This window comes from Meles meles, chromosome 6 (assembly GCF_922984935.1).
Source record: "Meles meles chromosome 6, mMelMel3.1 paternal haplotype, whole genome shotgun sequence".
NCBI lineage: Eukaryota > Metazoa > Chordata > Mammalia > Carnivora > Mustelidae > Meles > Meles meles.
In genome coordinates this window covers 11979210-12005666 of record NC_060071.1, presented here as the reverse complement: position 1 = coordinate 12005666, position 26457 = coordinate 11979210, and the positions used below count along the sequence as shown (strand labels likewise).

The 26457-nt window shown below is 50.4% G+C and overlaps 1 protein-coding gene across 3 annotated transcripts in view; it reads right to left on the bottom strand.

Moving 5' to 3' along the window:
• Positions 1-6201: 6201 nt before the first annotated feature.
• Positions 6202-26457, bottom strand: part of CHD2 (chromodomain helicase DNA binding protein 2) — a 119341-nt gene continuing 99085 nt past the window's right edge. For all 3 annotated transcript variants that reach the window (XM_046008467.1, XM_046008465.1, XM_046008468.1), the window contains 5 exons: positions 23270-23448; positions 21227-21326; positions 19999-20212; positions 14201-14444; positions 6202-9677 (listed from right to left, as the gene is read on the bottom strand). In XM_046008467.1, coding sequence (XP_045864423.1) covers positions 9344-9677; positions 14201-14444; positions 19999-20212; positions 21227-21326; positions 23270-23448 — 1071 coding nt within the window. In that variant the 3' untranslated portion in view covers positions 6202-9343. The remainder of the gene's footprint in view (positions 9678-14200; positions 14445-19998; positions 20213-21226; positions 21327-23269; positions 23449-26457) is intronic.

The window sequence follows — 26457 nt, the reverse complement described above, 5'->3', positions numbered from 1 at the left end:
CCTTGAGATCTGAAGTCTGAGAGGCTCAGGGTTCCAGAAGGAGCCGGTGCTGGGGTGCCAGTGGGTTCTCCGCTGGGTCACTGTGGGACAGGGGTGGCCCTCTGCTTCCCTGCGGGCGGGGGGCAAGCCTCCTCAGCAGTCCCAGACATGACCCAGCTGCTGCTATGGAGCCCACCCCCGTTTACACGGAGACTGGAGCCCCCCAGCAGGACAGCTACAGGTTTTGGCCTCCTGCCAGGTGTCGGGCATCCCGCCAAGTATTTGATCCAAGTGCGGATTTATCGCAGTGGAGCCCCCTTCCGGCCGCCTCCGCCCCGGAGTTCCGGTGGCTCAAAGCCCAGGCTCCATGTGAGAGAGGGGCCTGGAACACAGGTCAGGCTGGGGGCCTGGACCACCAGAAACCGAATGCCAAGGTTAGGGCCAGGCCCCCCTCCTCTGGACAGTACGGGATAATGGCAGCCTCCGCCACGCTGACTTAACACACCTTCTCCTTTGTTCACGATCAGAAATGAATCCCTAAGGCAAGTGTCCCCAGGCTCCTCCCCCGGGGGGTCCTCTCTCTTGGTCTAACACAGCAACGAAGTCATCTCTCCTTTCCTTTCTCTGCCCACCCCCCGTCTTCCCTCCCCCACCCCTGTCTTCCTTCCTTGCACAAACGTTTTTAGCAGCATCCCCTGTGGGCCCCGTGGGAATCCGTTCATTGATTCCGGAGGCCCCGTGAGGGGTCAGGCACTGTGCTCAGCGCTGGGGACAGAGCAGTGAGCCCAGGAGATGAATGTGCCCGCCATCCCAGGACCGACTTCCGGGAGTCAGAGGCAGGCAGGGCACGAGTCAGGCTGCTGTGAGCAGAGCAGGGAAGGGGACACGGCATGGCCAGGCGGATGGCAGGCTGGCCGTCCCCACTTGCTGGTTCTCTGCCCCCGAGCCAGTCCCACGCGGCTTCCGAGCCCGCCCATCTGCCCCGGCGGGGAAGGGTTAGGACTGACTCACGGGGCCTGCCAGGATACGATGTCACTGGTGCAAAGGCACCTGGGTGACCGTGGAGGGAGCCATGGAAGGAGGCGGTGACAAGCAGCCCTCGAGAGGTGGGAGGAGCTGCAGTGGGGTCCGAGTTCCAACTCTCCCACATGTGCGACCTGCGGTCTCAGGGCCTCACGATGCTCCACTGAAAAATGGGAAAAATCCCACCTCCTAGGGTTTTCTGGGATTATTTTCATGAAGACAAGATTATTAAAATACAGTAAAGCGACGGGCCCAGAGCTCGAGTCCCAGTAGCCGTCAGCAGACGGTGGGCTCTGCTCACAGGGGTGTCCCCGGGGCAGCCTTGTTTACTCTCAGGTTTGGGCCACCAACAGCCCAGGGCTCCCAAACATACCTGACGTACATTCGGACCCCTTCCAGGGGCCAATATGTCTCCAGGCCCTCCCTCCATGGCTGGAGTTTTTATGATTCACGAAGCTAAACACCAATTCTTTAATTATAGCTCCTTTCAACCATGAACCCAAATGCGTTTACTAATTAAGCCCAAACAAAAGTACAAAAAAAACCGTGTGACAAAGGTGGGGTTGTCCAGGCTCGTGTCATTGGTGCCGGGGAGTGACTTCGGTCCCCTCTATTTTCACTCTTCAGACCCTGTGAAAGCTGACAGCAGGCATCCCTGCGTCCACCTGGGTAAGGAGCACAGACGGACCCCTTGGATCCAAGATGACCCTAGAGTCCTGGGTTCTTCTCTCCTTCCCACGCTTCCCAATGATCCAGGGTTTGCTGAAGTTACTTCTTTAAAATGTTCATCAAAAGGAAAACAGAAAATTTAAATTCTTCCAGATATCTCTAAGGACTATTGTCCCCATCAGACATCTGTAGCCCCAAGTTTGGGAACGGATGAGCCAGGGCACGGTCGAGTAGGAATGAGCTCTTCTGATCGCTGTTTGCATCTGCTGTCACAGGGGCCTCAGAGAGGATGGCAGGGAAGCAGCGAGCCCTTTAGGGCAGTGGGGACATGGTAGGGACCCTGTGGGGACAGTAGCTTCGAGGAGTCGGCCGCAGTAGTGGTGGTTCTCCTTGCCTCATCTTTAGCATGTCCCTGGCACGGCTCCCCCCATCAGGCGTGGGTGGGGCTACGTTCTCCCCGCCCCTGAAGGTTAACACCTGGCCAGGTTACAGCAGTCCATGGTGCACCTGACTTGGAGGTGAAATGTCTCCCCAGAGCCCATGCTCTCAGCTCAGCTGCTATGAGAGCCCTGGGTCTCCTTGCTGGGACCGAGGTCCCTCTTTTGTGAGCCCACTCAGCCCTTTCACACCTCCCTGCCTCCTCTCCATTCCGCCTGGTCCAGGGAGTCCAGGGCCAGGACGTGGGCTAAGGCAGCTGGGGCCGCGAAGCCAGCCACCTGCCACAGCACAACTGGAATGGGGCCGTAATGGCTAGTGAGCGCCTCTCCGTACTGCCCACCTGGGGCCTCTGCAGCCCGTCACCCTTCCAGGCAGCTCCCTGAAGGTCCCTGCACCTTCCCTCAATCTGGCAAATAAAGGGTTATCCTCTGGCATGCCAGGAGCATTAGGGAACATCTTCCCGAAGAGAGAACCGAAGAGAGAACCGACTTCTTGAAATATCCCTGGAATCAGGAGGGCCTGCCTGCTGTGACCCAAACTCCGGTCTGAGCACCCCCCCCCCCACTCAGCCCCCTGGGCTCCAAGCCCGGCCTCCACACGGGCCCCGCGGAGTCTCCAGTGGCAACTGTGGGCACAGGGAAGGGACAGACAGGAAGGGAAGCGGGAACAGTAGGGGCCGAGAAGGCTGCTCAGAGGAACCCAAGTTTGAATTGCATCTTGAAGATGAACCCAGATTCATCAGGCAGCTGGCGGTGATGGAGAGGGACGAGGGACAGCAGCTGGGAGGTCAAGCTCTGCCTCGAGGACCGGCCACAGGCTGCATGAGCAGTTTGGGGGCTGCAAGAGAGCGGCCAGTGAGGGCAGGTCACAGAGGGCTGAGGGCCCAAGCCAGGGAGCTTAGAGCTCCGGTGAGGATCGGGGGAATAGCAGTGATGCCCGGCCTTGTGGCTCAAGACGTCCCTCTGGTGGCCACACGGGGGGAATGGGAGGAGGGGCTGGACCTCCTCCAGAAGGAGCCGGAGCCCGCGTGTCCCCGAGTCAGGGGCTGCCATAGGGAGAGAGCCACCTGGCTGGCTGAGGCCCCGAAGAGGGCTGGGCCAGGGCTGGTCAGCTCTGCTCCGGGGCCTCCTGCTGGTGGAGCAGGTGAGGCCGGCTTCTCCCAGCAGCCTCGCCTCCTCCCCATCCCGTCACACTTCCTGCAGGGGTGAGGTGACTCCGCGTCTCCGACTCCACCGTGGCCTCTGGAGTATGGGAGGCGCCCGCCAGGGCAGAGGAGTGACGGTAAGCCTCGCCGGGGGGTTCTGTAAATTCAGGTGCAGGCCGCGAGGCAGGCTGTTTGTGGAAATCCGCTGCCCCCTGCAGGAAGAGTCTAGAACCACAGTCACTCAGGACCCTCCCTCGGGGAATGAACGGGAACTTGACTCTTCTTCCAAACAGCAGGGGCAGGCCCCCAGCTCTGGTGGCCGGAGTGGTCTCCGCTGAGCCTGGGGAGGTCCTAACCCTGCCCTCTGAGAATGACGACAGGTGCCAAGCCCAGCTCAGCCACCCTCAGTGGCCTCACTCACCCCACCGCAGCCTGGCAAACTCCCGCTGTCTGTGTCCTGTACTTGAGGCTCACAGAGGGAGAGAATGAGTCCCCAGAAGGCCAGTGGCTTCTAACCCAGCTCTGTCCCCTTCCTGGACCCACAGCTTCCCCGACCCCCTCCCCTGGGCTCAGCTAGCAGCACCCCTGTCCCCACGCCCTTCTCCTTTTTTCTCCCTGGCGCTCGTGACATTCTGTCCTTCTGTTGTTGGTCTAGGTGTGCCTTGCCAACCCTCAGCTCAGAGGGGCCCTCATCCTGGAGTCTGAGTCCCAGCTTCGAGAACAGGGCCTGGCCCACAGGGGGTGCTTAAGATCTTGGTCAAGGGAGAAACCTTCTCTCTCAGGACCGTCTAGTCCCCACGGGACGGTGAGCACCCCGCCAGGCCTTCCCACCGGGGTCTAATCTCCGAGCAAGGGCGCTCTTCCGGAGCCCTCCAGGACGCTGGGATCCAAGGGCAGCCCTGATAGTCTCAGAAGTTTCTGGGGTGATGCGTGCTGGGGCCGAATGCTAAGTCGGGCCTCCCTCCGGGCTGGGCAGGTGCCCTCCTCGGTGTCCCGATTGTCCCCGTTCCCAGCAGGGGCTGGCGAACACTATCTCCTTCTGGGTAGCCCATAGCGGGGTTTACACCTTTCAACACGGAACTCTCACGGTAAAACCACATGAACCCCAGAAGCCGCCTCCTTCATGTACAAATGATGATGTCTGGGCCATCTGCCCAACTGCACCCAGGGGGAGGCCAAACGGAGACCACGCACTGCCCTTCCTGCCGGCCCCCTGGAGACCCCCGGGCCTCCCCAAGGCCACCATGGTACACAGGGTTAGCAAGGACTACACTAGAGCAGTGACCATCCTCTTACTGTTCACAAAAAGACTTAAGATCCCAAGTGCAAACCCTCCGTGGGGCAGCTGGCCCCAAGCAGTAGATATTCTGCCAGATTTTGAGTTGAGAGGCCCGTGTCCGTGTTCCTGCACGAAGCCAGATCTCACCGCCACACACCTGGCAGGGCAACACCCAGACCTCAGGCCTAGGAGGGGGTCCCCCAGCACCAGGCAGGGCCCGAGTTCTACAGGACCAAGAGCGTGTGTTGGGTTGGGCTCCGTCTCTTCCCCAAGGCAGGGAGCAGACACCACAGGCGGGTTGGAGGCGGGGGGCTGAGCGGGATTCCAGCCTCAAAGGGTGGAGGCCAGGGAGGGCGGTAAGATGGGCCTCGAAGTCAGACCCGGCCCTGCCCCTTTAAGAGCCACAGATTGGAATCCCGAGTCCAGACCGGTCTGGCAAAAGGCAGGGCCTCGCGTTTCAGTAAGTGACCTTTCTGTTGGTGCTAATTGAGAAGGACCTGCTTTGATGCCAGACATGCGAGGCCCCGCCAGGGAGCAGCTGGGGGGGGGGGGCGGGGAGCCTGGGCCTGCTTTTTCCAGTAAAAGGCGGGCTTCTTGGCAGCAGCTGGTTTAGAAGCCGCGTTGCTATTGTAAATCATAAGCTGATTATTGCAGCGCTTTCAAGTTTCCCAAAGAGGTTCCAGCCGAGCTGTGAGTTGCAACACGATTGTGAATTGTTTATCGGCGGGAGCAACCCTCAACTCTTGAGTCTCTGCCGCACTAAAAATCCCAGCCTCTCCTTCCTGCCCAGGCCAGGATGAGCAAGGCCCCCCGCCGCCAAGCCTCCTGGGTTGACAGTCACACGAGTTAACTGAACGTATGGGTTTACTGGGTATCAAGAATCAAGAGCTCCGTGAAGATCAGAGTTCGGTTTTGCAGTCTCCTAAGCATCAGCAAAACCCCTTGGGTCTGGCAAACCCCTCCAGCTCCCACTCAGACGGCATCTCAGCCCGCGGGCTGTGCCACGCTTCCTCCGTCTGGGCCTCGCAGGAGCTGGGCAAGCCCCTGTGCCAAATTGCTAGAGTTAACGTTGTGTCAGTGTTTCCATTATAAAATGCCTCTTTCCCCCTTCATGAATATATAACCCAACTGTTAAATTGCCCTCAAGGCTGTGGGCTGGCAGACACGGCCCAGTCACTTCCTCTGGATGGAGGGGGCGGGGCAGGACACTGTCTGGACAACACAGGTTTTCACATGCCATTCCCAGGCTCCCGGGCTCCCGGGCTCCCTCCCCGGAACCCCCAGCACCACCAGCAGCACCACAGGATACTAAGGGAAGCTCTGCTCCACCAGGGGCGGCAGCTCCTCGGGCTCTCCCCGCCCCCAATGCCTGGTGCTGAGGACACTGAGGACAGGAGCTGCTCGGCCAGGGGCTGTGAGCCTCAGGGAAAATCTCAGAACCCTCCGACCCCTGACCCCGTGGTCAGGTCCCAGACCCAACACCACAACTGGCCCCAGAAGGAAAAACAATGAGACTTTAAGAGGCTCCATTTCACAAGCTGGCAAGCAGTCTGAATGACCCAGAGACCAAGGGAAGGGAGGGAGCCAGAGATGCGGCTAGTCAGGGCTCACGCCAACCCAACGCAACAGTGTTCGCCCAATTCTAGAAATCCTTAGTAACACTTTTTAATATACAAGAATCAAAAGTACAGCAGTTTTACAATGTAGGAAAATTTAATACATACTATATAAACAACATTATTTACATCAGAAATCACTAGGACAGTGGCATTTTTCACAAATATAAATTAATTACTGTTTAGTCAACAGGTTTTAAAAGTCCACAATTTTACAATAAAGAAAAACCATCCGTCCCCAAACGCGTGGGGTCCGGACGGACTAAAGCAGCCTGGACCCTTGGCCTGGCTCTCCTCGCCCGACACGGCAGCCCTCAGACAAGCCGGAAGACCGCTGGCGCTGGGCCCTGGGCCCCCGCTCCTGCTGACGAGTGGATTTTGGTCTGTAGGCTTCCAGTGTCCCTGTGTGAATTCGTAGCGGACTGGCGTGTGCACCACACGTCCTGATGCAGCTCTTGGGCATCAGGCTACAATGTCTGCAGCACGGTGGGCGCAGTGTTCTGGTTTCCCGTGGAAGGGCTAAAGGAATGACTAGAAGGGGCAGGGGGGGGCCGCCCTGGGGCCATCAGATCGGGCTCTGCAGAGGATCTGGCTGTTTCTCTGCAGCCATCTCTAGAAGACTGCAGTGATGTACCTGGGCTCTCACGGTACCCTTTCCCAGGGCTGTGGTACACCACGTTAATCCTTGTTCATATTCAGATCTCAGAGGATGCTAACGCCCCTCTTCCCCGACCCCCGCTGTTTCTACCCGGTTATGAAATCCTTCAAAGCCAGGCTCCATGGACTGCCACCCTACGGATTCCTGGGGCAGTTTATCCCACCCGCAAGGGGGAGAATTCCTACCTGTGCAAATCGGTTTCTGATAAGAGCATACAGTATTCATACTGATTTAGGTCAATGAGGAAATGCCTCCTTTTTCCCAACCCAGTCTTCAAACATACTCCAACACCTAAAACAGATGCTTTTATGGGGATACTGCAATTTTGTAATCAATTTAACACTGATCCGGCGAATATTGCCTTTTGCTACATCATATGGCACTACAAGTCCTGAATGTAAACAAAAGGAAGTTCCTTTTTCTTCATGATGAGACATCTTTGGGAATAACTCACATCTCCTACCAACCTCAGAGACAATCACCCTCGCTGAGCCCTGAAATTCAGGGCCTCCAGTAATTCCTCCCAGGTTCCCTTAAGGGAAGGGGGATGCCGCGCCTCCCAGAGGACACAGCCTGACTTCCCGCGGGGAGAGCCGTGCTGGCGCTCATCCCTCCCCACCGACCCCAAAGGGCCCGGCAAGCCAACCGAGCCTTCCACTTCGGCCTGGGCAAGAGAAACACAGGGTCGTGTCAGTACGGTCAGCAGGAAGCTGAGCTGGTGGTGGCCACAGCAGACACATTCTTGTCCCACCGAGCAGTCACCGTGGGATGACCACAGCCAGGGGCTCCTATGCGTTCCTTTGCGCTGTGCTCTGGGCATGCTGACCCCCTTTGAGCCCACGCGAACATCCCGAGTACCATGAGGAGATAAATAAGGACGGGGCAGGCCCACTGCTCCCAGCACACGCTGTGAGGACCCAGATGCTGGCCAGCCCCAGGGCGCCGCGCACAGCGGGCAGCAATGACCCAGCAGAGCCGTGTCTGCTTCACTAAGGCGCTGGGACTGGGGGCTTTGCTAGTAAAGGCATTAATGGTGCTGCCTGGGGTACCGGCAGGTAAGTGATGATCGTTTTATGACGTCCTCACAGGTTAGTTCGGGGAGTTGAACCCTGTGCGTGCCCAACGGGAAGCTTCTCACCAGCTCTGAGCCTGGACACGTTTAGGCACGGTGTAGGTTCAAGTCAGTGCGTCCACCCAGAAAGGCCTTTGGATATTCACACAATACTGGCAAGCGGTATTTCGAAAGAGGAGAACTGGTGCAACCAACTCGCCTTCTGACTCCGTTCGGCCCTGCACACTCTGACCGCCGGCGCAGTCCCCTGGCCTTGGAGGCTTCCTAGTCTGCACAAACTTTGACGTTAGGTTTGTACTTTATTTGATCTCATTCTAAACAACACTGGAGTTCAAGTCTACTGCTGCCTGCCCAGCTGTGGGAGCCTGTTCCCCGCAGGTCGCTGAGCCTCACCGGTCCACCCGCCACACGGGGTCAGCAGACGTGGGCTCCACGTCACGTTGGGCAGAGGAAACTAAAGTGACTACAGGGCGGCTACAGAGGTTGACCTGGCACAACCCCCCAAGCCCCCTCTCCCCACCTGCACCCGTACCCCCCCTCCCTGGGCACCTGCCAGCACCAAGCTTCCCCCGCCGCCCCCCCAGCCCTCAACGGACACTGCTCGTCCCAGGATCAGAAATCCACCAGGGATTCCGGGTCCCTGGCCACACCGCCCCCACCCCAGCCCCGCTTGCAGCCACTCCCAACCAAGGAAGACCCACGCCAACGCCCGTGCCGGCTGCTCACAGTACTCCGGAGTCCACCAGACGGGCCCTCGCCTCCCCGACACCAGGGCGAAGGAGGCCCACGCTGGAGACCAAGCCTTTGAAATGTAGAGATAGTGTGGGAAAAATTAGTGTCGGTCAGGAAGGGGCGCCGTGGAAGCTGTTCCCCTCTGTCCCCCTGCACCACAGAAGTCACGCTGAGGCCCAAGTGTACGGTTTCTCCCAAGAACATGTCTGAGGAGTGTAACCACTCCCCTTCAAGTCCCAGGAGGCGAGACCCGAGCCCCGCTCCCCGTCAGCAGCATGTCACGTCACAGTGAAGCAATCGTGTGCTGTCCAGCAGGTCCCGGCAGCCTGCACACACACACTCCTACCCAGCCCTCCACATCCAGGCTCAGGGCGCGCGGACCCCGGCAACAAAACATCACCACTCTCAGATCCCGTCTTCCTTCACTGGGGAAACACAGCCCACGAAGCTGGTACACACAAGTCACCTCTTCCTCCTAGCACCCATCGCAGTGACAGGCTAGACCCAGGCTAGAATGGGATGGGGTGTCAAAGTGCAGGAGTGGCGACCCAAACCCAAGCTGGACTGAGTGAAAGGCCCCCCACTCCGTGAGGCGCTCCTTCGGCCGGCAAGCTGACAGCAGCATGTCCAGAAACTCCACTCACTGGTCTAGAAAACTGGCTCCCATTGGATCAGACCAAAAATATCCAGGTGCTTAATGACTCTTGCTCTCCCCTTCTTTCCCAGCTGTCCTTTATGTTTTCCGAACATTCCAGTTATAATCTGGGTTGTTCTTCTGTTCTAGTGATCTCTCCAACGGAGACCTGTGATCCAGGGGTGACTTGGAATCATGGGGAGACTTCTGAGAAGGGGGCGAGCGAGGGTCTGAGACTGCGGGGTGCAGGGGGGGCAGGGGCTGTTTATATTCCCCCAATTTGTCTGTGTGGAAAGAGCGGTAATGGTCCGAGGGTCCTTGGCCATGGTAGCCCATAGGGGGGCGGTGGTCAGACATTCGTCGGAAATCCTGCTGGTGATAATTTTGAGGCCGAAATTCATCGGATCTCCTCCGCTTGGAGTCATGATGGTGCCTGAAATGGAGATGCAAGGATTAGCTGAAAGACGGAGCCCATCCCCTTCTCCCTCCTCCACTGGCTCTTCCCTGTGCATTCATAGTCAAGGACACTTCCAAAGGACTCAGTTTGTAAATGCTTACTTTACGAGGAATCAAAAAAAAAAAAAAAAAAAACCCCACAAAAGCAATAACAAAGGGCTATTTTACACTTACTGGCAAAACATATCCTATGAAATGACATAAGCCTCAAGTCTGCAATGAAACAAGTACACACTTGAATCACTGGTGGCTTTGTAAAGCTGTACTCCCTTCAGGAAAACTGGCAAGATCTACAAACATTTTCATATTCTTTGACCTTGCCCAGGAGAAAAAGAGCCACGGAAATTATTTGAGAAGTTATTAGTAACAGCAAAAGTTACAATCAACCCCAACGGTCAACAATAACTGAAGGGTTAATTAAATTATTTTAAAAACTGATTCAATGTGAGGAATATTAAAATTTTTAATTAGCACCACAGTAAACTACTTATTATCACATTAGGAGAAAATTGGTACAAGTCAACAACGAAAAGACTAACAGCCCAATTCGAAAATGGGCAAAGGACACAAACATTTCTCCGAAGACCTACAAATGGCCACTAAGCACCTGAAAAGATGTTCAATATCTTTAATGAACATTAATCATCAGGGAAATGCAAATCAAAATCACAATGAGCTAGCCCTGATTCGCACCCACGAGGATGGCCATGTTTAAACACACATGCACACATGCACGCACAAAGAAGCTAAGTGTTGGCAAAGACGTGAGAAAATGGCAAGTCTTGTACATTGCTAGTAGGAGGGTAAAATGTTTCAGCCACTGTGGAAAACCAGTGGTTTCTAGGAAGTCAGTAACAGAACTACCATGTGAGTAACAATTCCCTCGTAGGTGTATACCCCAAATAACTGAAAATGGGTATTCAGACAAATACTTTTACGCCTGTGTTCACAGAGCACTATTTACAAGCACCGAAGGTGGAAATGACTAGAATGTCCGCCAACAAATGAATGGATAAACAGTGCCGCCATGAACTATTATTCAGCCACGAAAAGAAACACAGTACAGGCACATTCTCCAATGCAGTGAGACTCACACATGACGCTACATGTTCAAAGAAGCCAGTCACAAAAGGGCACATCTTGTAGGATTCCATGTATACAAAATATCGAAGGGAAGTAAATCCATGAAAACAAAATACAGACTGGTGATAAGGCGCTGGGGAAACAGCAGAATGGGGTGACTGCCTAATGGTTCTGGGGTTTTTCCTGGGGTGATCCGTGTCTGGAACTCGAGGTAGTGATGATAGCACAACACCGTGGATGTATTAAATGTCACCGAATTGTTCACCTTGAAACAGTTAACTCATACTATGTCACTTTCCCCTCATTAAACGAGAGAGGGAGAGAGAGGGGACAAATGTACAGAACAATGGTTCTCAAGACACCAGATGTCAGGTAACAAAGAACAGTGATTCCTTGAAGGACGGAAATCGAAGGAGATGAAGCTTGTTAACAAACCCCCTCACTGCCTTGAGACAGCGTCCAGGCCTCAGCACAGGGAAGGGGAGACTTCCAGAGTTGAGAGGTGGGGACAGAACCAAGGCAGCTAGAGTTCAGAGGATGGAACACAGAAGAGAATTCGGGAGACAGAAAGAAGTTCAAAGACATGCGAAGGGTTCCCCCTTGGGATTCAGTGAACACTGTTCAAGGTGTGCACGTGAAGAAACTACCCGAGGCCAGGAAATAACCCCCCGGAAGGTCAGAGGTCCCAGTGCCCTGTTCTCACCAGCTATACCAAAAACCAAGCTTCAAGGGACATCAGTAGAGTACAACAAAGTCTTCCTGCCTGAGTGGTGGGAACAATTAACCCCTGCCAGACCACTGCTTCCATTCTGCCCAAAGAATTTTAACAGCAAGACTGTTGGCAAGTAATCTGTGTCTCACGACAAAGCTCCAGAACATTTATAGGAATATAACATATCCGGCACTCAGTGAGGCATCTGACCAAAAATTACTCGGCATGGGGGCACCTGGGTGGCTCAGTGGGTAAAAGCTTCTGCCTTCGGCTCAGGCCATGATCTCAGGGTCCTGGGATCAAGCCCCGCATCAGGCTCTCTGCGGGGAGCCTGCTTCCCTCCCTCTCTCTGTCTGCCTCTCTGCCTACTTGTGATCTCAGTCTGTCAAATAAATAGATAAAATCTTTTAAAAAAAAAATTACTCAGCATGGAGAAAACCAGGAAACTAAGACCATAATGAAGAAATAAGTTAACCAATTTAAACTAACCCAAAAGGTAAATTAGCCAACAAGGATATAAAAACTATTTATAAGCTGTATTCCAGATTTCAAAAGGTTAGAGGAAGATTTAAACTGGGTGGGGGGGGGGGGGCAAATACAACTTCTAGAAATTAAACTCCAATGTGTGACATGCAAAATACACTGGATGGACCTCAAGGCAGGTTAGACATCGAAAAACAAACCTCGGAGCGCCTGGGTGGCTCAGTGGGTTAAAGCCTCTGCCTTCAGCTCAGGTCATGATCCCAGTGTCCTGGGATCAAGCCCCACATCGGGCTCTCTGCTCTGTGGGGAGCCTGCTTCCTCCTCTCTCTCTGCCTGCCTCTCTGCCTACTTGTGATCTCTGTCAAATAAATAAAATCTTAAAAAAAAAAAACAAAAAACCTCAGTGAACTTGTAGACATAGCAATAGAAACTATCCAACAGAGACAGAGAGAAAACAAAATTAAAAAAAAATAAACAGCATCAGTGAGCTGGGAGACCAACATGAACAGCCTAATTACAGGTCTAATCTCCAAAGGAGGTGAAAGAGAGGAAGGACAGAAGAAATAAAGGTAAAAAAATATTCCTAATTTGATAAGAAAGATAAACCCACAGATTCAAGAAGCTCAACACTGCCCAAGCAAAACAAACATGAGGCAAAATACAGCAAGATGCACTATAATTAAATTGCTAAAAACTAGGAACAAAGGAAAAAAACACGTTATGTAAAAAGAAACAAAGATAAAGATGACAGATCTTTCCCCTCATTAACAGTTCAAGCTGAGAGAATTGGAACGCCTTTAAAATACTGAAAGTGTTGATCCAGAATTTATACCCAGCAGAGGTATCTTTCATACGTGAAGGCCAGCCAAAGGCTTTCTTAGACACAGAGATGCAGAAAGAACCAGCAGACCCCTACCAAATGAAAAGGTCTTCAGGCAGGAAAAAAAAAAGTGACACTGAACGGAAATACAGATCTAGACATAGAATTACAGGGCAAATGCCCACTGGAAGCTGACAACACGACACAGGAGGGCGGGGGTTGAGGGGACACGGAGCCTCTAGAGGAGACAGCTGCTACCTGGCCAGAGCCACTGTGCTAATGTGTTACCAGATCCTCCAGAAATGAGGAGATATTTATATAAAACTTCCCAAATTTAAATTCAAGTCCAAACAAAGCAGTCATTAGCCTAAGGAAAGCCAAAGCTGCTGTGAGGTTAAAATACAGTCAAGTCCTAAAACTAGAAAGAATAAACAAAACCAGTTCAGCCTTCCTGTAGCTCCTAACTCACAGGTTACAACGGTAACGGGCTCACATGGTCCTGAACGGCTGGAGACAGGGTACAACTTCAAAAGCCCTTCCCCCCTCAACTGTGGGCTTGGGGCAGACAAGGACCATGGGCTGGGACCCATCACAGCATCCTGCCTCCTGAGAACCACGCACCAAGCTTAATAATTGGGCTGCAGACTCTAATTTAATTTTAAAGCTACCACTTCCCTACATTTCCTCAGAGGCAGGCAGGGAACATTTCCTGTACGTGCGGGATGGTGACATTGCAGAGCGACGACCCTGCAGGTGGCTCCCATGACCCCAAGAACACAACGCAAGACCTCGAACCTGGCCCTGAACCCCTTACTACCCAAAGTGTTCATCTTTTGGGCTTCCTTCTCTGGGTGCCAACCCTTGGCCTGGACCTGTGATAACCTATTCCATTTCTCTTTGCTTAGCAGACTCTTTAGGGCCCAAGGCAAGAATGAGCAACCTCTTCTCTTCCTCAGCCCCCAGGAGAAAAACTCAAAAACCTCTACTTTTTATTTCTTTTAATTTTTTTAAATTTAATTTTTAAAAAATTTTTTAAAAATTTTAATTTAATGAATTTTAAATTCATTGTTTATGCACCACACCCAGTGCTCCATGCAGTACGTGCCCTCTTTAAAACCCACCACCAGGCTCATCCAACCCCCCACCCCCCTCCCCTCCAAAACCCCTACTTTCAACCCTCCACTCAGCACATGCTGCCAGCTGCCTACACCAGGATTCCTCCCCAACATCCTAAGGATGCTGACGGCAAAAACATCGGCTCAGACTAGGGACCACGCCTGGCTCATGATGCTCAACGGACATTTAATAAGTACACGCATGTGTATGCCACTTGTCTCTCCCCCTCAAAGAGTAAAACTCCCAGCAGAGGTCAGCACCTTGTGTCTCGGGACCTTCAGCTTACCTGTCGTAGTAATCTCTGTGTCCCCTGTGGTCTCGGTCACTGCTGTACTGGTCGTAAGGTCTCTTTCTGGACAAGTTGTTGGGTCTATAGCTCCCAGAGCGGTGGGCGTCCATGTGTCGCCGGTCCCCGTAATGGTGGTCCTTGTACCAGTGCTGCTCGTACTGGTGGTGCCTGTCGCTACCCCATGGAGGATTGTTGCCCCCGCCATAGTTGAACTTTCTTTCCCTCTGCCAGTCTCCTCGATCTGCAGGAAAACAAACAACAGTTTCACGACTGCAACAACGGCTGAATTTCACACCCACCGAGGTTTAAACTCAAAGGCTGACACGTATGATAGAAACACATTAAATTTCCTCCTGCGTCGCCTTTTGCTGCTGGTAAACATACCAGCACTCAGTCCCAACATTCTCTCCCTCAAATTTTAAGGCAAAAGAAAATTCACGGCCTTTCTCTTAGGAAATCCCAAGATTTTATTTTTTATTTTCCAAGCCTCTTTACCTTCCCGTCTGGGGCCGACCCTTAAAATGAGATTTCACTCAAAAAAAGAAAACCAAATATTAACTGAGAAAACAGAACCTGCTGAGTTTCACAGCTGCAAGGCAGTACCTTCTGTTTACATGTCGAAAGTCTGTTTACCTGCTAATACCATATGCCATGCCTGGTCTCTGAAAGTATTTCCAGACTATTCATACTGATTTACTACTCTTTCCCAGCCCACACCAACGAGATGAACCTCCTCCTGTAAAAAGTAACACCTTTAACTGTGGATTTGGATCAGTGCGCTACCTCTCAAGGACTGGGCCAAGCTGAAATGTTTTTGCTTCTGCAGCCTCCCTTTCCCCTGAGAAGAACTGCACGGATGTGAACCAAAAAAGGTAGTGAACACACAGAAGTCCAGGACTGGAGGCTACAGTGGTTCCAGTGTGACCCAAAATATATGTCCACTCAGAACCTACACTGTGACTTGACTTGGAAATAGGGTCTTTGCGGATGTAATTAAGGATTCAAGATGAGAACATCTTGGATTTAGACTGGGCCCAAGATCCAAGATATTCTTTTAAGAGAAAGGGAGAGGGCGGTCTGAGACAGACACGGGAGGAGCCATGCAGCGAGGGCGGCAGCACGGGGACCAGGGAGCCACCAGTCAAAGAGCACAGAGCACTGCCAGCAGGCACTACACAGCCGGAGAAAGCCTGGGAATAGGTTTTCCTTTATGTCTCCCGGCTGACACCGACTTCAGACTTCTGGCCTCCAAAAGTGTGAAAGAATACATTTCTGTTGTTCTAAAACCACCCAGTTTGTGGTCCTTTGTTATGGGCAACCTTAGGCTTAACCAGAAGGAATATATACTATATATATATATATATGCGCCCATATATGCCCCTACCCATGGCCATCCAGGAAACCCAACTTCTATCTACAACTATGCTAACACCAAGAATATGCCACCAGACAGATGTCTCTACTCATTTTGCTGGTCTTCTAAGCACTTCTGTATAGAGCCAAAGAGTTACACCATGAAGGAACCTGTGCAGCTTAGACTCTGGCATCATTCAAGTAACATACAGTCAACCAGTAGCTTCACGTCACTGCTGATCCAAGGTGGGTTGGGCCAGACCACCAACAAATAAAAAACACTGACTATTCCAGTGAACTAACTTAATGGACAACGACAAAAATGCGACACCTTCACAACGTGAGAACAAATCACTTGAAGATGGCTTCAGACCAAATGGAAAGCAGTGTTTCCAACAGGGTGTCAGTGTCTGTGGTATGGCAGAGATGCTCACGACTCACGCCAAGCCATTTATTTCCAGAGAAACCAAACAGTGCTTTTCTTTCTTCTTGACTCCGCCATGAGGTAGGTTGCTAGTTAGGGAGTACTGAGCTATTAAGGAGATGGGTGAAGACTCCAAGACTTAAATAAAAGACTACAGTGAGCAGACTAAGGAGAGTTCTTTCAAAGCATCAGAATGTAAAATCAGTGACGTCACACAAATAACAAAAAACTGGTCTGATCCCAGGAAAAAGTCAGACCCAATAATATAATTATATCTACGAACATGGAAACACTGCCCAGTCACCTTGTACAGTTAATTACCTTCCCTCCCCCTCAATCAAATAGTGATCAATTAATTCTGAACTACTTGGATTTTTAAGATCAGAAGACATGAACTTCTGTTCCAGGTAGTTTAGAGCAGCTTCTGCTGAATCACACTCCGCCAAGAACAGTAAGGAAGGCCATGTAAACAAAACTACCTGTTTGAAGACATCAAACAGCCAGAGCCATCACAATTAGAAGGAATAAGACTCTAAAGAGCAGAAAAGCTCAGAGAGGTAGGAGGTGACCGCCAAAGCCACTGCAGGCCGGGGGGGGGGGGGGTGGGGGGGCTGTGATTCTGAGCACAGGTGAGAGGCTGAACATTTGAGCTGCTCCCAGCACAGGACCAGAGACACCAGCAGAGCCTTCCAGGTCCTTCTAGGCTGGAGAGGCATGGCAGAGCTGAGGGGCTCAAACACACAACCAGTCTTCCCTTAGGTCACGTGCTGAGTCTGCAGGGAGCAGAAGGCTAAAAACCCTAAACCGGAAGCCTCAGAACAGCAGAGCAGTCTGGGGCAGTCTCACGGTACTGAGAAAACCAAGCCTGGAGGTCAAGGCCTGCAGGAGGGGAGAGGGCAGAGAATGCTACTACAGGCTCTCCGCTGAGCACCCTTAAGAGCTAGGCCCCAGGATGAGGGACCAGAGACACTAGATTAGAATGATCGCCTCAGCGAACCATAAGAGACTATGGACTCTGAAAAACAACCTGAGGGTTTTGAAGGGTCAGGGGTAGGAGGTTGGGGCAACCTGAGGGTTTTGAAGGGTCAGGGGTGGGAGGTTGGGGGAACAGGTGGTGGGTAATAGAGAAGGCACGTTTTGCATGGAGCACTGGGTGTTGTGCAAAAAGAATGAATACTGTTACGCTGAAGAAATAAATAAAATGGGAAAAAAAAAAAAAAAAAAAAAGAATGATCGCCTCACACTCCATGTGCCCAGGGGAGGAAGAATGAATCCTCTCCCAGGAAAGGAACACCATCTGGAGCTTGCAGAATTTCTACAAGATGCCCCCCCCCACCGACATGTATGTATGTATATATTTAAAGATTTATTTGGGAGAGCAAGAGAGAGTGAGCGAGAGAGACAGCACAAACAGTAAGGAGGGGTAGAGGGAGAGGGGCTCGATCCCAGGACCCCGAGATCATGACCTGAGCCGAAGGTAAATGCTTGAACGACTGAGCCCCCCAGGCGCCCCACAGGTTCCCCCATTTAATCAAAACTAACTAGGCATGCCTAAAACAAGGACTGAAAACCAAGAGAAATAAAACCTACTACAGAAAATGACGCACAATAACTTAGACCCTAGAGTTAGCAGGTTAAGATTTTTAAATAACTGTAATTCGTATGTTCAAAAAAAGAGGAAAAGATGGAGAAAATTAAGTTTTCTGAAAACCTTGAGAATTTTACTGAAAGACTGAAATGTATTTTTCAAAAGAATCAAATGGAAATCCTAAAACCGAAGTTTAGAAAGAAATATCCACTTCTTCTGATTATTACAGAATACCTGACCTTCCGTAAAATCCTGTACTATGACTTCCATATGTTCTATGTACTTCTGGCTTTGATTTTATATGCTTTTTTCCCTTTCTTCTTACTTGTATCTTTAAAATCCATGCTCAGTAGTAACCAGTGAAGCAACAGATGGAGAAATTATTAACTTCCTGCAATCCCCCCTCCATTCCCGGCATCCTAAGATCACTGGTACTGGGTGCGTTCTCACGTCTTTCTCTGTGCTTATTCAAACATACACGATGGAGAACAGCTTGGTGGCTCTTCAAGACACTGAATTAGAATTACCATATAGCCCAGCAACTTCACTACCAGGCATATACCCACAAGACTCGAAAACGGGTCCTCGAATACTCACACACAAGATACTTCACAGCAGTACCACTCACGACAGCCAAAAAATAGAAGCAACCCAAACGTCCATCCACCGACGAACGGATAAACAGACTGTGGCCTGTGTCCACACAGTTCAGCCACAAAAAGGAATGAAGTACTAACATACGTTACAACGTGGATAAACCTTCAAAATACTATGCCAAGTGAATGAATCAGACCCACATATATAGAACGAGTCCATTAACAGGCAGTGTCCTGAACACAAAAATCCACACAGACAGAATACACACTGGGGGCTGCAGGCAGGGGACGGGGAGAAACTGCCTCACGGACGTGGGATTTCCGTTTGAGCCAATGGAAATGTTTAGTGACTAAGAGAGAAGTGGTGGTTACACACAACACTGTGAATGTAGTAAATGCCACTAAACCGGATAAATAAAATGGTGAACTATGGGGCGCGTGGGAGGCTCAGTCAGTTAAGCCTCTGCTGTCCACCAGGGTCATGATCCCGGGCTCCTGGGATCGAGCCCCCGTCCAGCTCCCTGCTCAGTGGGGTGTCCTCCTGCCCCTGCTCCTGCCTGCTCTCTCCCTCGTGCTCTCTCTCATACTTTCTCTCTCAAATAAATCAAATCTTTTTTAAAAACCACAAAATTTTAGGGGGCGCCTGGGTGGCTCAGTGGATTAAAGCCTCTGCCTTCAGCTCAGGTCAATCCCAGGGTCCTGGGATCGAGCCCCACATCGGGCTCTCTGCTCAGCAGGAAGCCTGCTGCCCCCTCTCTGTCTACTTGTGATCTCTGTCAAATAAATAAATAAAATCCTTAAAAAAAAAACACAACATAAAATTTTTAAAAAAGTAGATATTATGTAAATGTCATCTTAATAAAGCTAAACAGACATATACAGATTTCGCTGTTGTTGCTTTCTCTCCCATTTTTTTATTTCTAAAGCCAACTTGTTCTTTATAATAACTGATAATAAGGGGCACCTGGGTGGCTCAGTGGGTTAAAGCCTCTGCCTCTGGCTCAGGTCATGATCCCGGGGTCCTGGGATCGAGCCCCGCACTGGGCTCTCTGCTCAGTGGAGAGGCTGCTTCCTCCTCTCCCTCTGCCTGCCTCTCTGCCTACTTGTGATCTCTGCCTACTTGTGATCTCTGCCTGTCAAATAAATAAATAAAATCTAAAAAAATAAATAAATAATATATAAAGCACCAATGTCCTACCATTTATCTCATGATACTCCTGTTAATGGATATCCGAAGTTATTTCCCGCTTTTTGCCATTCTAAGACCAGAGTGGCATCCTCCTACATCCTGGTGCATACCAAAAAATAAAAGGCTTATGTATTTAGATATTTCAGATTAATTTCTGGGAACACTGCAGCAACTCACACTCTCAGCAATTTCCATGTATTCCACCCTTTTAACTTTTATTGATCTGAATGGGCAAAAAAATTAGTTCACTTGCTACTGCCTGAATTTACATTTCCCTAGGAGCAGTGCTGGTCACTTGTCATACCGGCCCCCTGAAGTTCCTCCTGTATGAATTCTCTATTCCTAACCTCTGCCCATTCTTCTGTTGTCAATTTACAAGGGCTCTTTCAGCATTAGCAGGTGTGACCACTTGACCGTCCCGTATAATGTAAACTGCTCCTCTCGGCCTATCACTTATTTGTTTGGCCATGTTCTTCTTCACGCCGGAGTACGACCAGCCTTCTGGATCTTTACTTCACCTCCGTCTCACTGAGGCGGAAGACAACGAAGTCCTGAAGGAGAACGGAGCACAGGTCTAGCTGCCGTCTTTGGAAAAGACAATTATTCTTTTGGCATCTCTTCTTAAAACTCCACTTCATGACCTACCTGCGTTACTGAAGTGTCTCTTGTTGGGGTGATTATAGTTATCTCGTGGGTGTCCGTGCATCTGTGGGCCGTGGGAGGCAGGCAAGTGAGGCTTCTGAGGGTGAAGGTTGTGCGGGGTGTGGGACTGAGATATCAGGGAGTCCCGGCTGGAGCCCGAGGCCTCTGGCCGAAACGGCTTCTTTCCACCGATCACATCATCTTTCTTCTTTTGTTCCTGAGAATAAAAAAGAAACCAAAGCTTCTTAAGCCCCTGGCTGGCAGAATTCCCAAGAACAGTACAGAAAGCACCCTCCAAGTATTCCTCTCTTGCCCCTCGTGGTTTCGAACCCGCTGTCTACGACACGCTCATAAACCCTGTTCAGGAACTGCCTTGAGCCCCTGCAGCACGCCAGCCTCTCAGAGCAGCACCTGCTGCCCCAACAAGGAAGTCGCCCTTTGCTGGCAAGTCCCATGAGCAGGTGTCACGGACTAACATGTAACTGACATCTTAGTGGCAGAGGTGTTCCATGTTCACAGATGGGCCCTGAGTGGCTGATATGGGGAGGGCCCACATGGCAGGTCAGCAGATCTGGAAAAAGGCATGCTGGCCTCGGGAACACAGCCCCTGCACAATCAGGGAAGCCACTTACATGCCCATCACCACCACCCCCCCCCACCGCCCCATGCCAGAGAAGGGAAGGAACTTCTGGGTACCTTCTCGTGTCTGCTCCCTTATGTGAGCAGTCGGGACGCTACATACAAAAGCTAGAAGGACACCAATACACATGGCCCAGAAAAGAACAGAAAAAGTACTTTCTGCCTACAACCCTGTTACTTATCAGGAGCCAGGTTTGTAAGCCGCCACAAGATTGGTGAATAAATGACTCCAGGACAAAGAAACACACGGGAACGACTCCCTGTCAGAGTTTTAATTCGCTTTGGCTCTAATCCGTGGGCTATTTCACCCGTCAAGTGTCACTGTTACTTTCCCCAGTAGGAGAGCATGTCGAGATGCTGCAGAAGTAACACGGCGTTAGGGCGCACTGTGGGGGACAGGCAGGGCCGTGCTGGGCACCTCCCCTCTCCTGCACCTCCCCCTCCCTCTGTATTGAGGGCAGAGAACCAAGGACCTTTCTGACACCAACAGTATCCTCCCCTGACCATCTTCCCGGGAAAAAAAGTAATGAAAGAATTCTGTGGAACTGGTTTTTATCTGATTGTGTAAATTAGGATTAAATGTTTATTTTACCTCTTCTTCTTGAGATCTTTTCTTATGAGCCATCTTGTATAACTTGTGCAATTTTCGAGCATCAAATTCTGTAAACTTGGAAACAAAAATCCATAGGTTCCTAAAGAAAAGTAAAAAAAAAAAAAATAGCTCTACGTAAACTACAGAATGCGTTAAATGACTTTGTTTGTTCTCTTTACTGACGACAAGCTACTGAATTCTGCCACAGATCCTCACCCAAGTGTAGAAATTAAGTAACAGAAACATTCCTTCAGGTCTGCGCTACATTAACACGTCTTTAGATGCCAGTGTTTGAACAGAGTCTGACCAAGGACTGTGGAGAAAAGGGTTTGGGTCTCCTAGCTCAAATCCCTTAATTCACTGATACCCAGGAAAGTCCTAAAGTCTCCGGATTCAGCCACACAATCCTTCGTTATCCCCATCTTCCCAGCTGGGACCTACATATATCCGGGCATCCCCATGTTGCTGTCCCTTCTTCCTTCCCAGCTGTCACCACCAGGATCTCTCATTTCTTCCTGAAAACTCCAAGTAGTGCCTCCCTGCAATACCACTGCACTCATCCTGGCAAGCATTACCACAGCCAGCGGAGTGACTGACAGAGCGGGCGTCTAGAACGAGGCAGCAGTACTCATGGTGAGCTGGAAAAGGAGTCTCACCAGCTTCCATGCTTTGGAGAGAACAGTCTGACCACAACACACCACCCACAGAAACGGGACTGGCTCCCAAAGCCGTAAACCTGCTGCACCGTCCCTTCCTTTTTAAGGTCTTCCAGAGTGGGCTTCAGTGGTCTTAACAAACTGCCTTTAAACCCTAAAACCCGCCCAGCCCCCCCTCACCAGCCCACTTGTAAGCCTCTGCCAAAGCCTGTGCCAAAGCCTGAAAACTCTCCTGTAAGCAAGTCTGCCCTGCTCAAATACACCTGCCTGCCTCTCAGAAGGGCATCCTCCCGCACCACTCCTCTGCAGGCCCCACCTCCTTCTCGAACACCTACCATACCTGGTCTTGCAATGCCCACTTCAGCATGGACAGTGTCTCTGGAATGGGCAAGGACCTTCTTACGAACGACTGCTAGCCAGGTCTACAGTGCCCCCACACACTTCAACACAGACAGGTGCCAGTGCCTGGCAGAAAGCCTAGCTTCACAGATCTACGTACTAGGATGACCTTTTGTTCTCTTCCAGCAAGGATTAACTTGGCTAGAAAAACAGCCCAGTGGCCAGGCACACAAAGAAGTTGGTGACGTGGAAAGGGGAACAAAAATAACATTTTGAAACTTAATTTTTTTAAATGGGTGTGAAGCATGCTATGGATAGCAGCATGACAAAGTTCTCTTAAATCCATTTTTTCAAAACCAATCCACGGGGATTGGGCATATAATACCAGGATAATTACATGCACCATTAAGTACATGAGTTCAAGGTCACTTTGGATTATGGAAAGAGACTAAATGTTACAATTATCTTTGAGAAAGAAATTCCAGTTGTGTTATCCTAAAAAATCCAAAGTGGACACATAAATGAGTATGTGTGAGCCATGATGTGCCTTACAAATTAAGGTTCTGGATTAAATTGCATTAATACAAATTACTACTAGAGTTCTTCAATTATCAGAGAGGAATGGAAACATCACAGTTCTGGTGATTTTAATCTTTCTTTCCCCTTCTGCGTCAGTAGAGAACTATTCAAACAGTTATTATTATCAGCCTGAGGTGGGTGAAGTAGTGAGTAGTGAGACTAGATGACTTTTATTCCTTCCAGGTTTACAGACCAAGTCTTTGTTCTGAGACCAGGCCAGCAAATCCAGTCTCCCTGCTGTTCTCTCAAAAAATGACAACATCATCCTACCTATTCAAAAGGCTGGTCTCAGTGGAATGGTCTACTGCAGGAAAAAGAAACTGAAGCCTGCGGGTACAATGGATGGTTTTTATTGGGGGGGGGGGGGCTCATTAGGTGGCCGTGTCACCTTTTATAAAACAGAACCAGAACCCTCCCCACACACACACTGCCAAATCGCACCAGGCAGTCTGAGGCTGCGGTCACTTACCTTCTCCAGAGTTTGATGTGCTCCTGGTCTGAATAGGCTTTAAGGCACTCGGCTATCCGGTCTCCGATCTTCAGCAGGCAGTTTCGGGTGTGCTCTAGCTGTTCCTGCACATTGAGCCCCTTGTCGGGTTTGTCCAGCTGCTTCAGAGCCTTTTTCACTGGCCTCATCCGCTCTTTGCACTGGAACAGGCCAACAGAGTAGAGACATAAAACACCTGCAGCAAAGACATCTTGTCTTTGTTCCCTGTGCCCTGAATGCCCAGAGAAAACCCAGCTATCCCTCGTGCCATTGTACCCCTGGAGGAGGAACGGGATAAAGCCCTGGGAGCAAGTGCAGCTGTCAAGTCGGGGAAACCCGAGGGGCAGGTCCCAACAGCACCTCTCAGAGGGATGGCTTCTGTACCTTCCTTTTATTATAGCTCAAAATGCTGTTTCCTCATCGCCAAGGGGGTGTGATAAAGCCTCAGAAGGCCATTACGAAGAGAAGCAAGACTAGAGGCCTAACCCAGAAGCGTCCCACCACCAGATAAACTATCTAAAACTGCAGGATAGAAAAGTTACAAGTCCTTTGGGCTTGCACCGAACTACGGAGAAGGCTTGCAGATGGAGATGGTGAGCTGAACACAAGTCGTTGTCTCCCCCGCCCAACTCCATGAACAACGGCAAAGGGAGTGTTTCAAAAAGAGGGAGGCCCACCAAGAAGGGAAAATGAAAGAGAAAACAAGGGCAACAAAATACTGGCAGCGAGGGAAATGACTTAAGGGACCTGCATGAGAACCAAGCTGGTTTATACTACCACATCCCCCCCCCACCCCCCCACCCCAAGAGGCGAGCTAGTTACCTCTGGTTAAAACTAAGGAGTGGTTTCTTCAACAATGCTTAGAAGTAACAAAAATACCCAGATTCACAAAAGATACCCAAATTTCCAACTGTGCCCAGTAAAAGAGGTTATTCTCTGGAGAAGATAAAGGAGAGGTCTGTGAACTGGGCTGTGCACGGAAACAGGAGCATATGAGCGGACACACACCACAGGAGCCAGCACCTGGCCTTCTGCCTCCCAGGGAGACTCCAGAATGAGGAGAGCCAGGCCTACACCCTTCACTCAGGAGACTGGAGGGTCCTCGTCCACGAAATCTGACCAACAAAGACAAGGGACTACCCACTGCAAGTCTTCCAGTGAAGCAGCCCAGCCACATCACCAGACAGTGAGCACCGGAAGTCAACCGTCCACCAAGCCCCACCCCACGCTCAGACCTGCTAGTCGGATGGTGAGTCCCCTGCTCCCAAATGTGTATGCAGACAACCAATGACTACAAGACATCTGAAAAAAACATCTAACATGAATGACGGAAAACAAGTTCAAGGAAAATATAAAAAACATTCAGAGAACCATGGGCAGGGGGAAGATCTTGGATATAAACATGACAAGAGAAGTAAAAAGCTTAAAAGAAATAGTCATGTGAGATAAAGTGGGGGGGAAATCTCCTACAAAGTAGAATTTTTTTTTTTAAGATTTTATTTATTTGACAGGAAGAGACAGAGAGAGAGGGAACACAAGCAGGAGGAGTGGGTGAGGGAGAAGCAGACTCTCTGCTGAGCAGGCAGCCCAATGTGGGGCTCAATCCCAAGACCCTGGGATCATGACCTGAGCCAAAAGCAGATGCTTAGCAACCGAGCCACCCAGGTGCCCCTAGAACGCAGAATTTAAAAGACAGAAATGAAAAAAAAAAAGGTAGTAATATTAAGGACCCCTCCCAAAGTCCAGTTTCCCAAAACAAAAAGTTCTGTAAAGATAAAACTAAGAATCGGGAGGAAACTACGACAAAATAATTCAAGAAAACGCTTCAGACCCATAGAGCATGGCTGTCAACCATGAGGCATCTGGTACAACAAACTACTAAGGCACATGAGCACAAAATTTCAGAACAAAGAAAACCCTACAAACTTCTATCACTCTGTGGTAGTTCTGTTTACTTTTTGGAGTTCTACCTCAATTTTCTTTCTTTCTTTTTTTTTTTAGATTTTATTTATTTATTTGACAGCACAAGTAGGCAGAGAGGCAGGCAGAGAGAGAGAGGAGGAAAGCAGGCTCCCCGCTCAGCAGAGAGCCCGATGTGGGGCTCGATCCCAGAACCCTGGGATCATGATCTGAGCCGAAGGCAGAGGCTTTAACCCACTGAGCCACCCAGGCGCCCCTCTACCTCAATTTTCAAAAAGTACACAAAAGAAGATGATTTACCACAACCTTGAAGGTGTCTATGATGACTCTAACGAGTAAGAAAGAGATCAATATCACGATTGTATAAAGGACTGCTATAGGCAAGGTAAGAACAAATTACCCCAAAAGAGGCAAAGGATACAACAGATAATCCACTGGAAACATGAATGTCTCACAGACATGAAAACAAACACTCAATGACGCCACTGATCACTAATCAATATTTCATACCCCTCAGAGGTTGGCAAAAATTAAGTCAGAAATGACCAAGTGGGGACGCCTGGGTGGCTCAGTGGGTTAAAGCCTCTGCCTTCAGCTCAGGTCATGGTCCCAGAGTCCTGGGATCGAGCCCCGCATCGGGCTCTCTGCTCAGCAGGGAGCCTGCTTCTTCCTCTCCCTCTCTCTGCCTGCCTCTCTGCCTACTTGTGATCTCTGTCTGTCAAATAAATAAATAAAATCTAAAAAGAAAAAGAAAAAGAAATGACCAAGTGTTTCTGTGACTGGGAGGCCACCGGAACTCGGGTTCCCTGTTAGGAGTCCGTATAAATCTCCACAAGAGCTGGAAGGGGTAGCTCCAGTCACTGAAGTGACTAATGTGCGCGCCCAAGGAAAAGACCCAGAGCTCTGCGCACGCTGTACAGTCTAGAGAAGCACTTACACGTGTAAATGAAAATATTTACAAGAACTGTGCTGCTGTCTGTTTTTGGTAATAAACCTTTGGAAAACCCCAAGGTTCATCTACACAAGAAACAACGAATTGTGGAAATCATGATATAAAATACTATGAAATGGGTTTTTTTTAGTTTTTAATTTTTAAGTAAGCTCTATGCCCAGTGTGAGGCCTGAACTCACAACTCGGAGATCAAGAGTCGCGTGCTCTACCAAGTGAGCCAGCCAGGTGCCCCTGAAACGGTTTAAAGTACCAACAAGGGTCAACCTCAAAAACAGAGATGCTGCAGAGGAAAATCAAG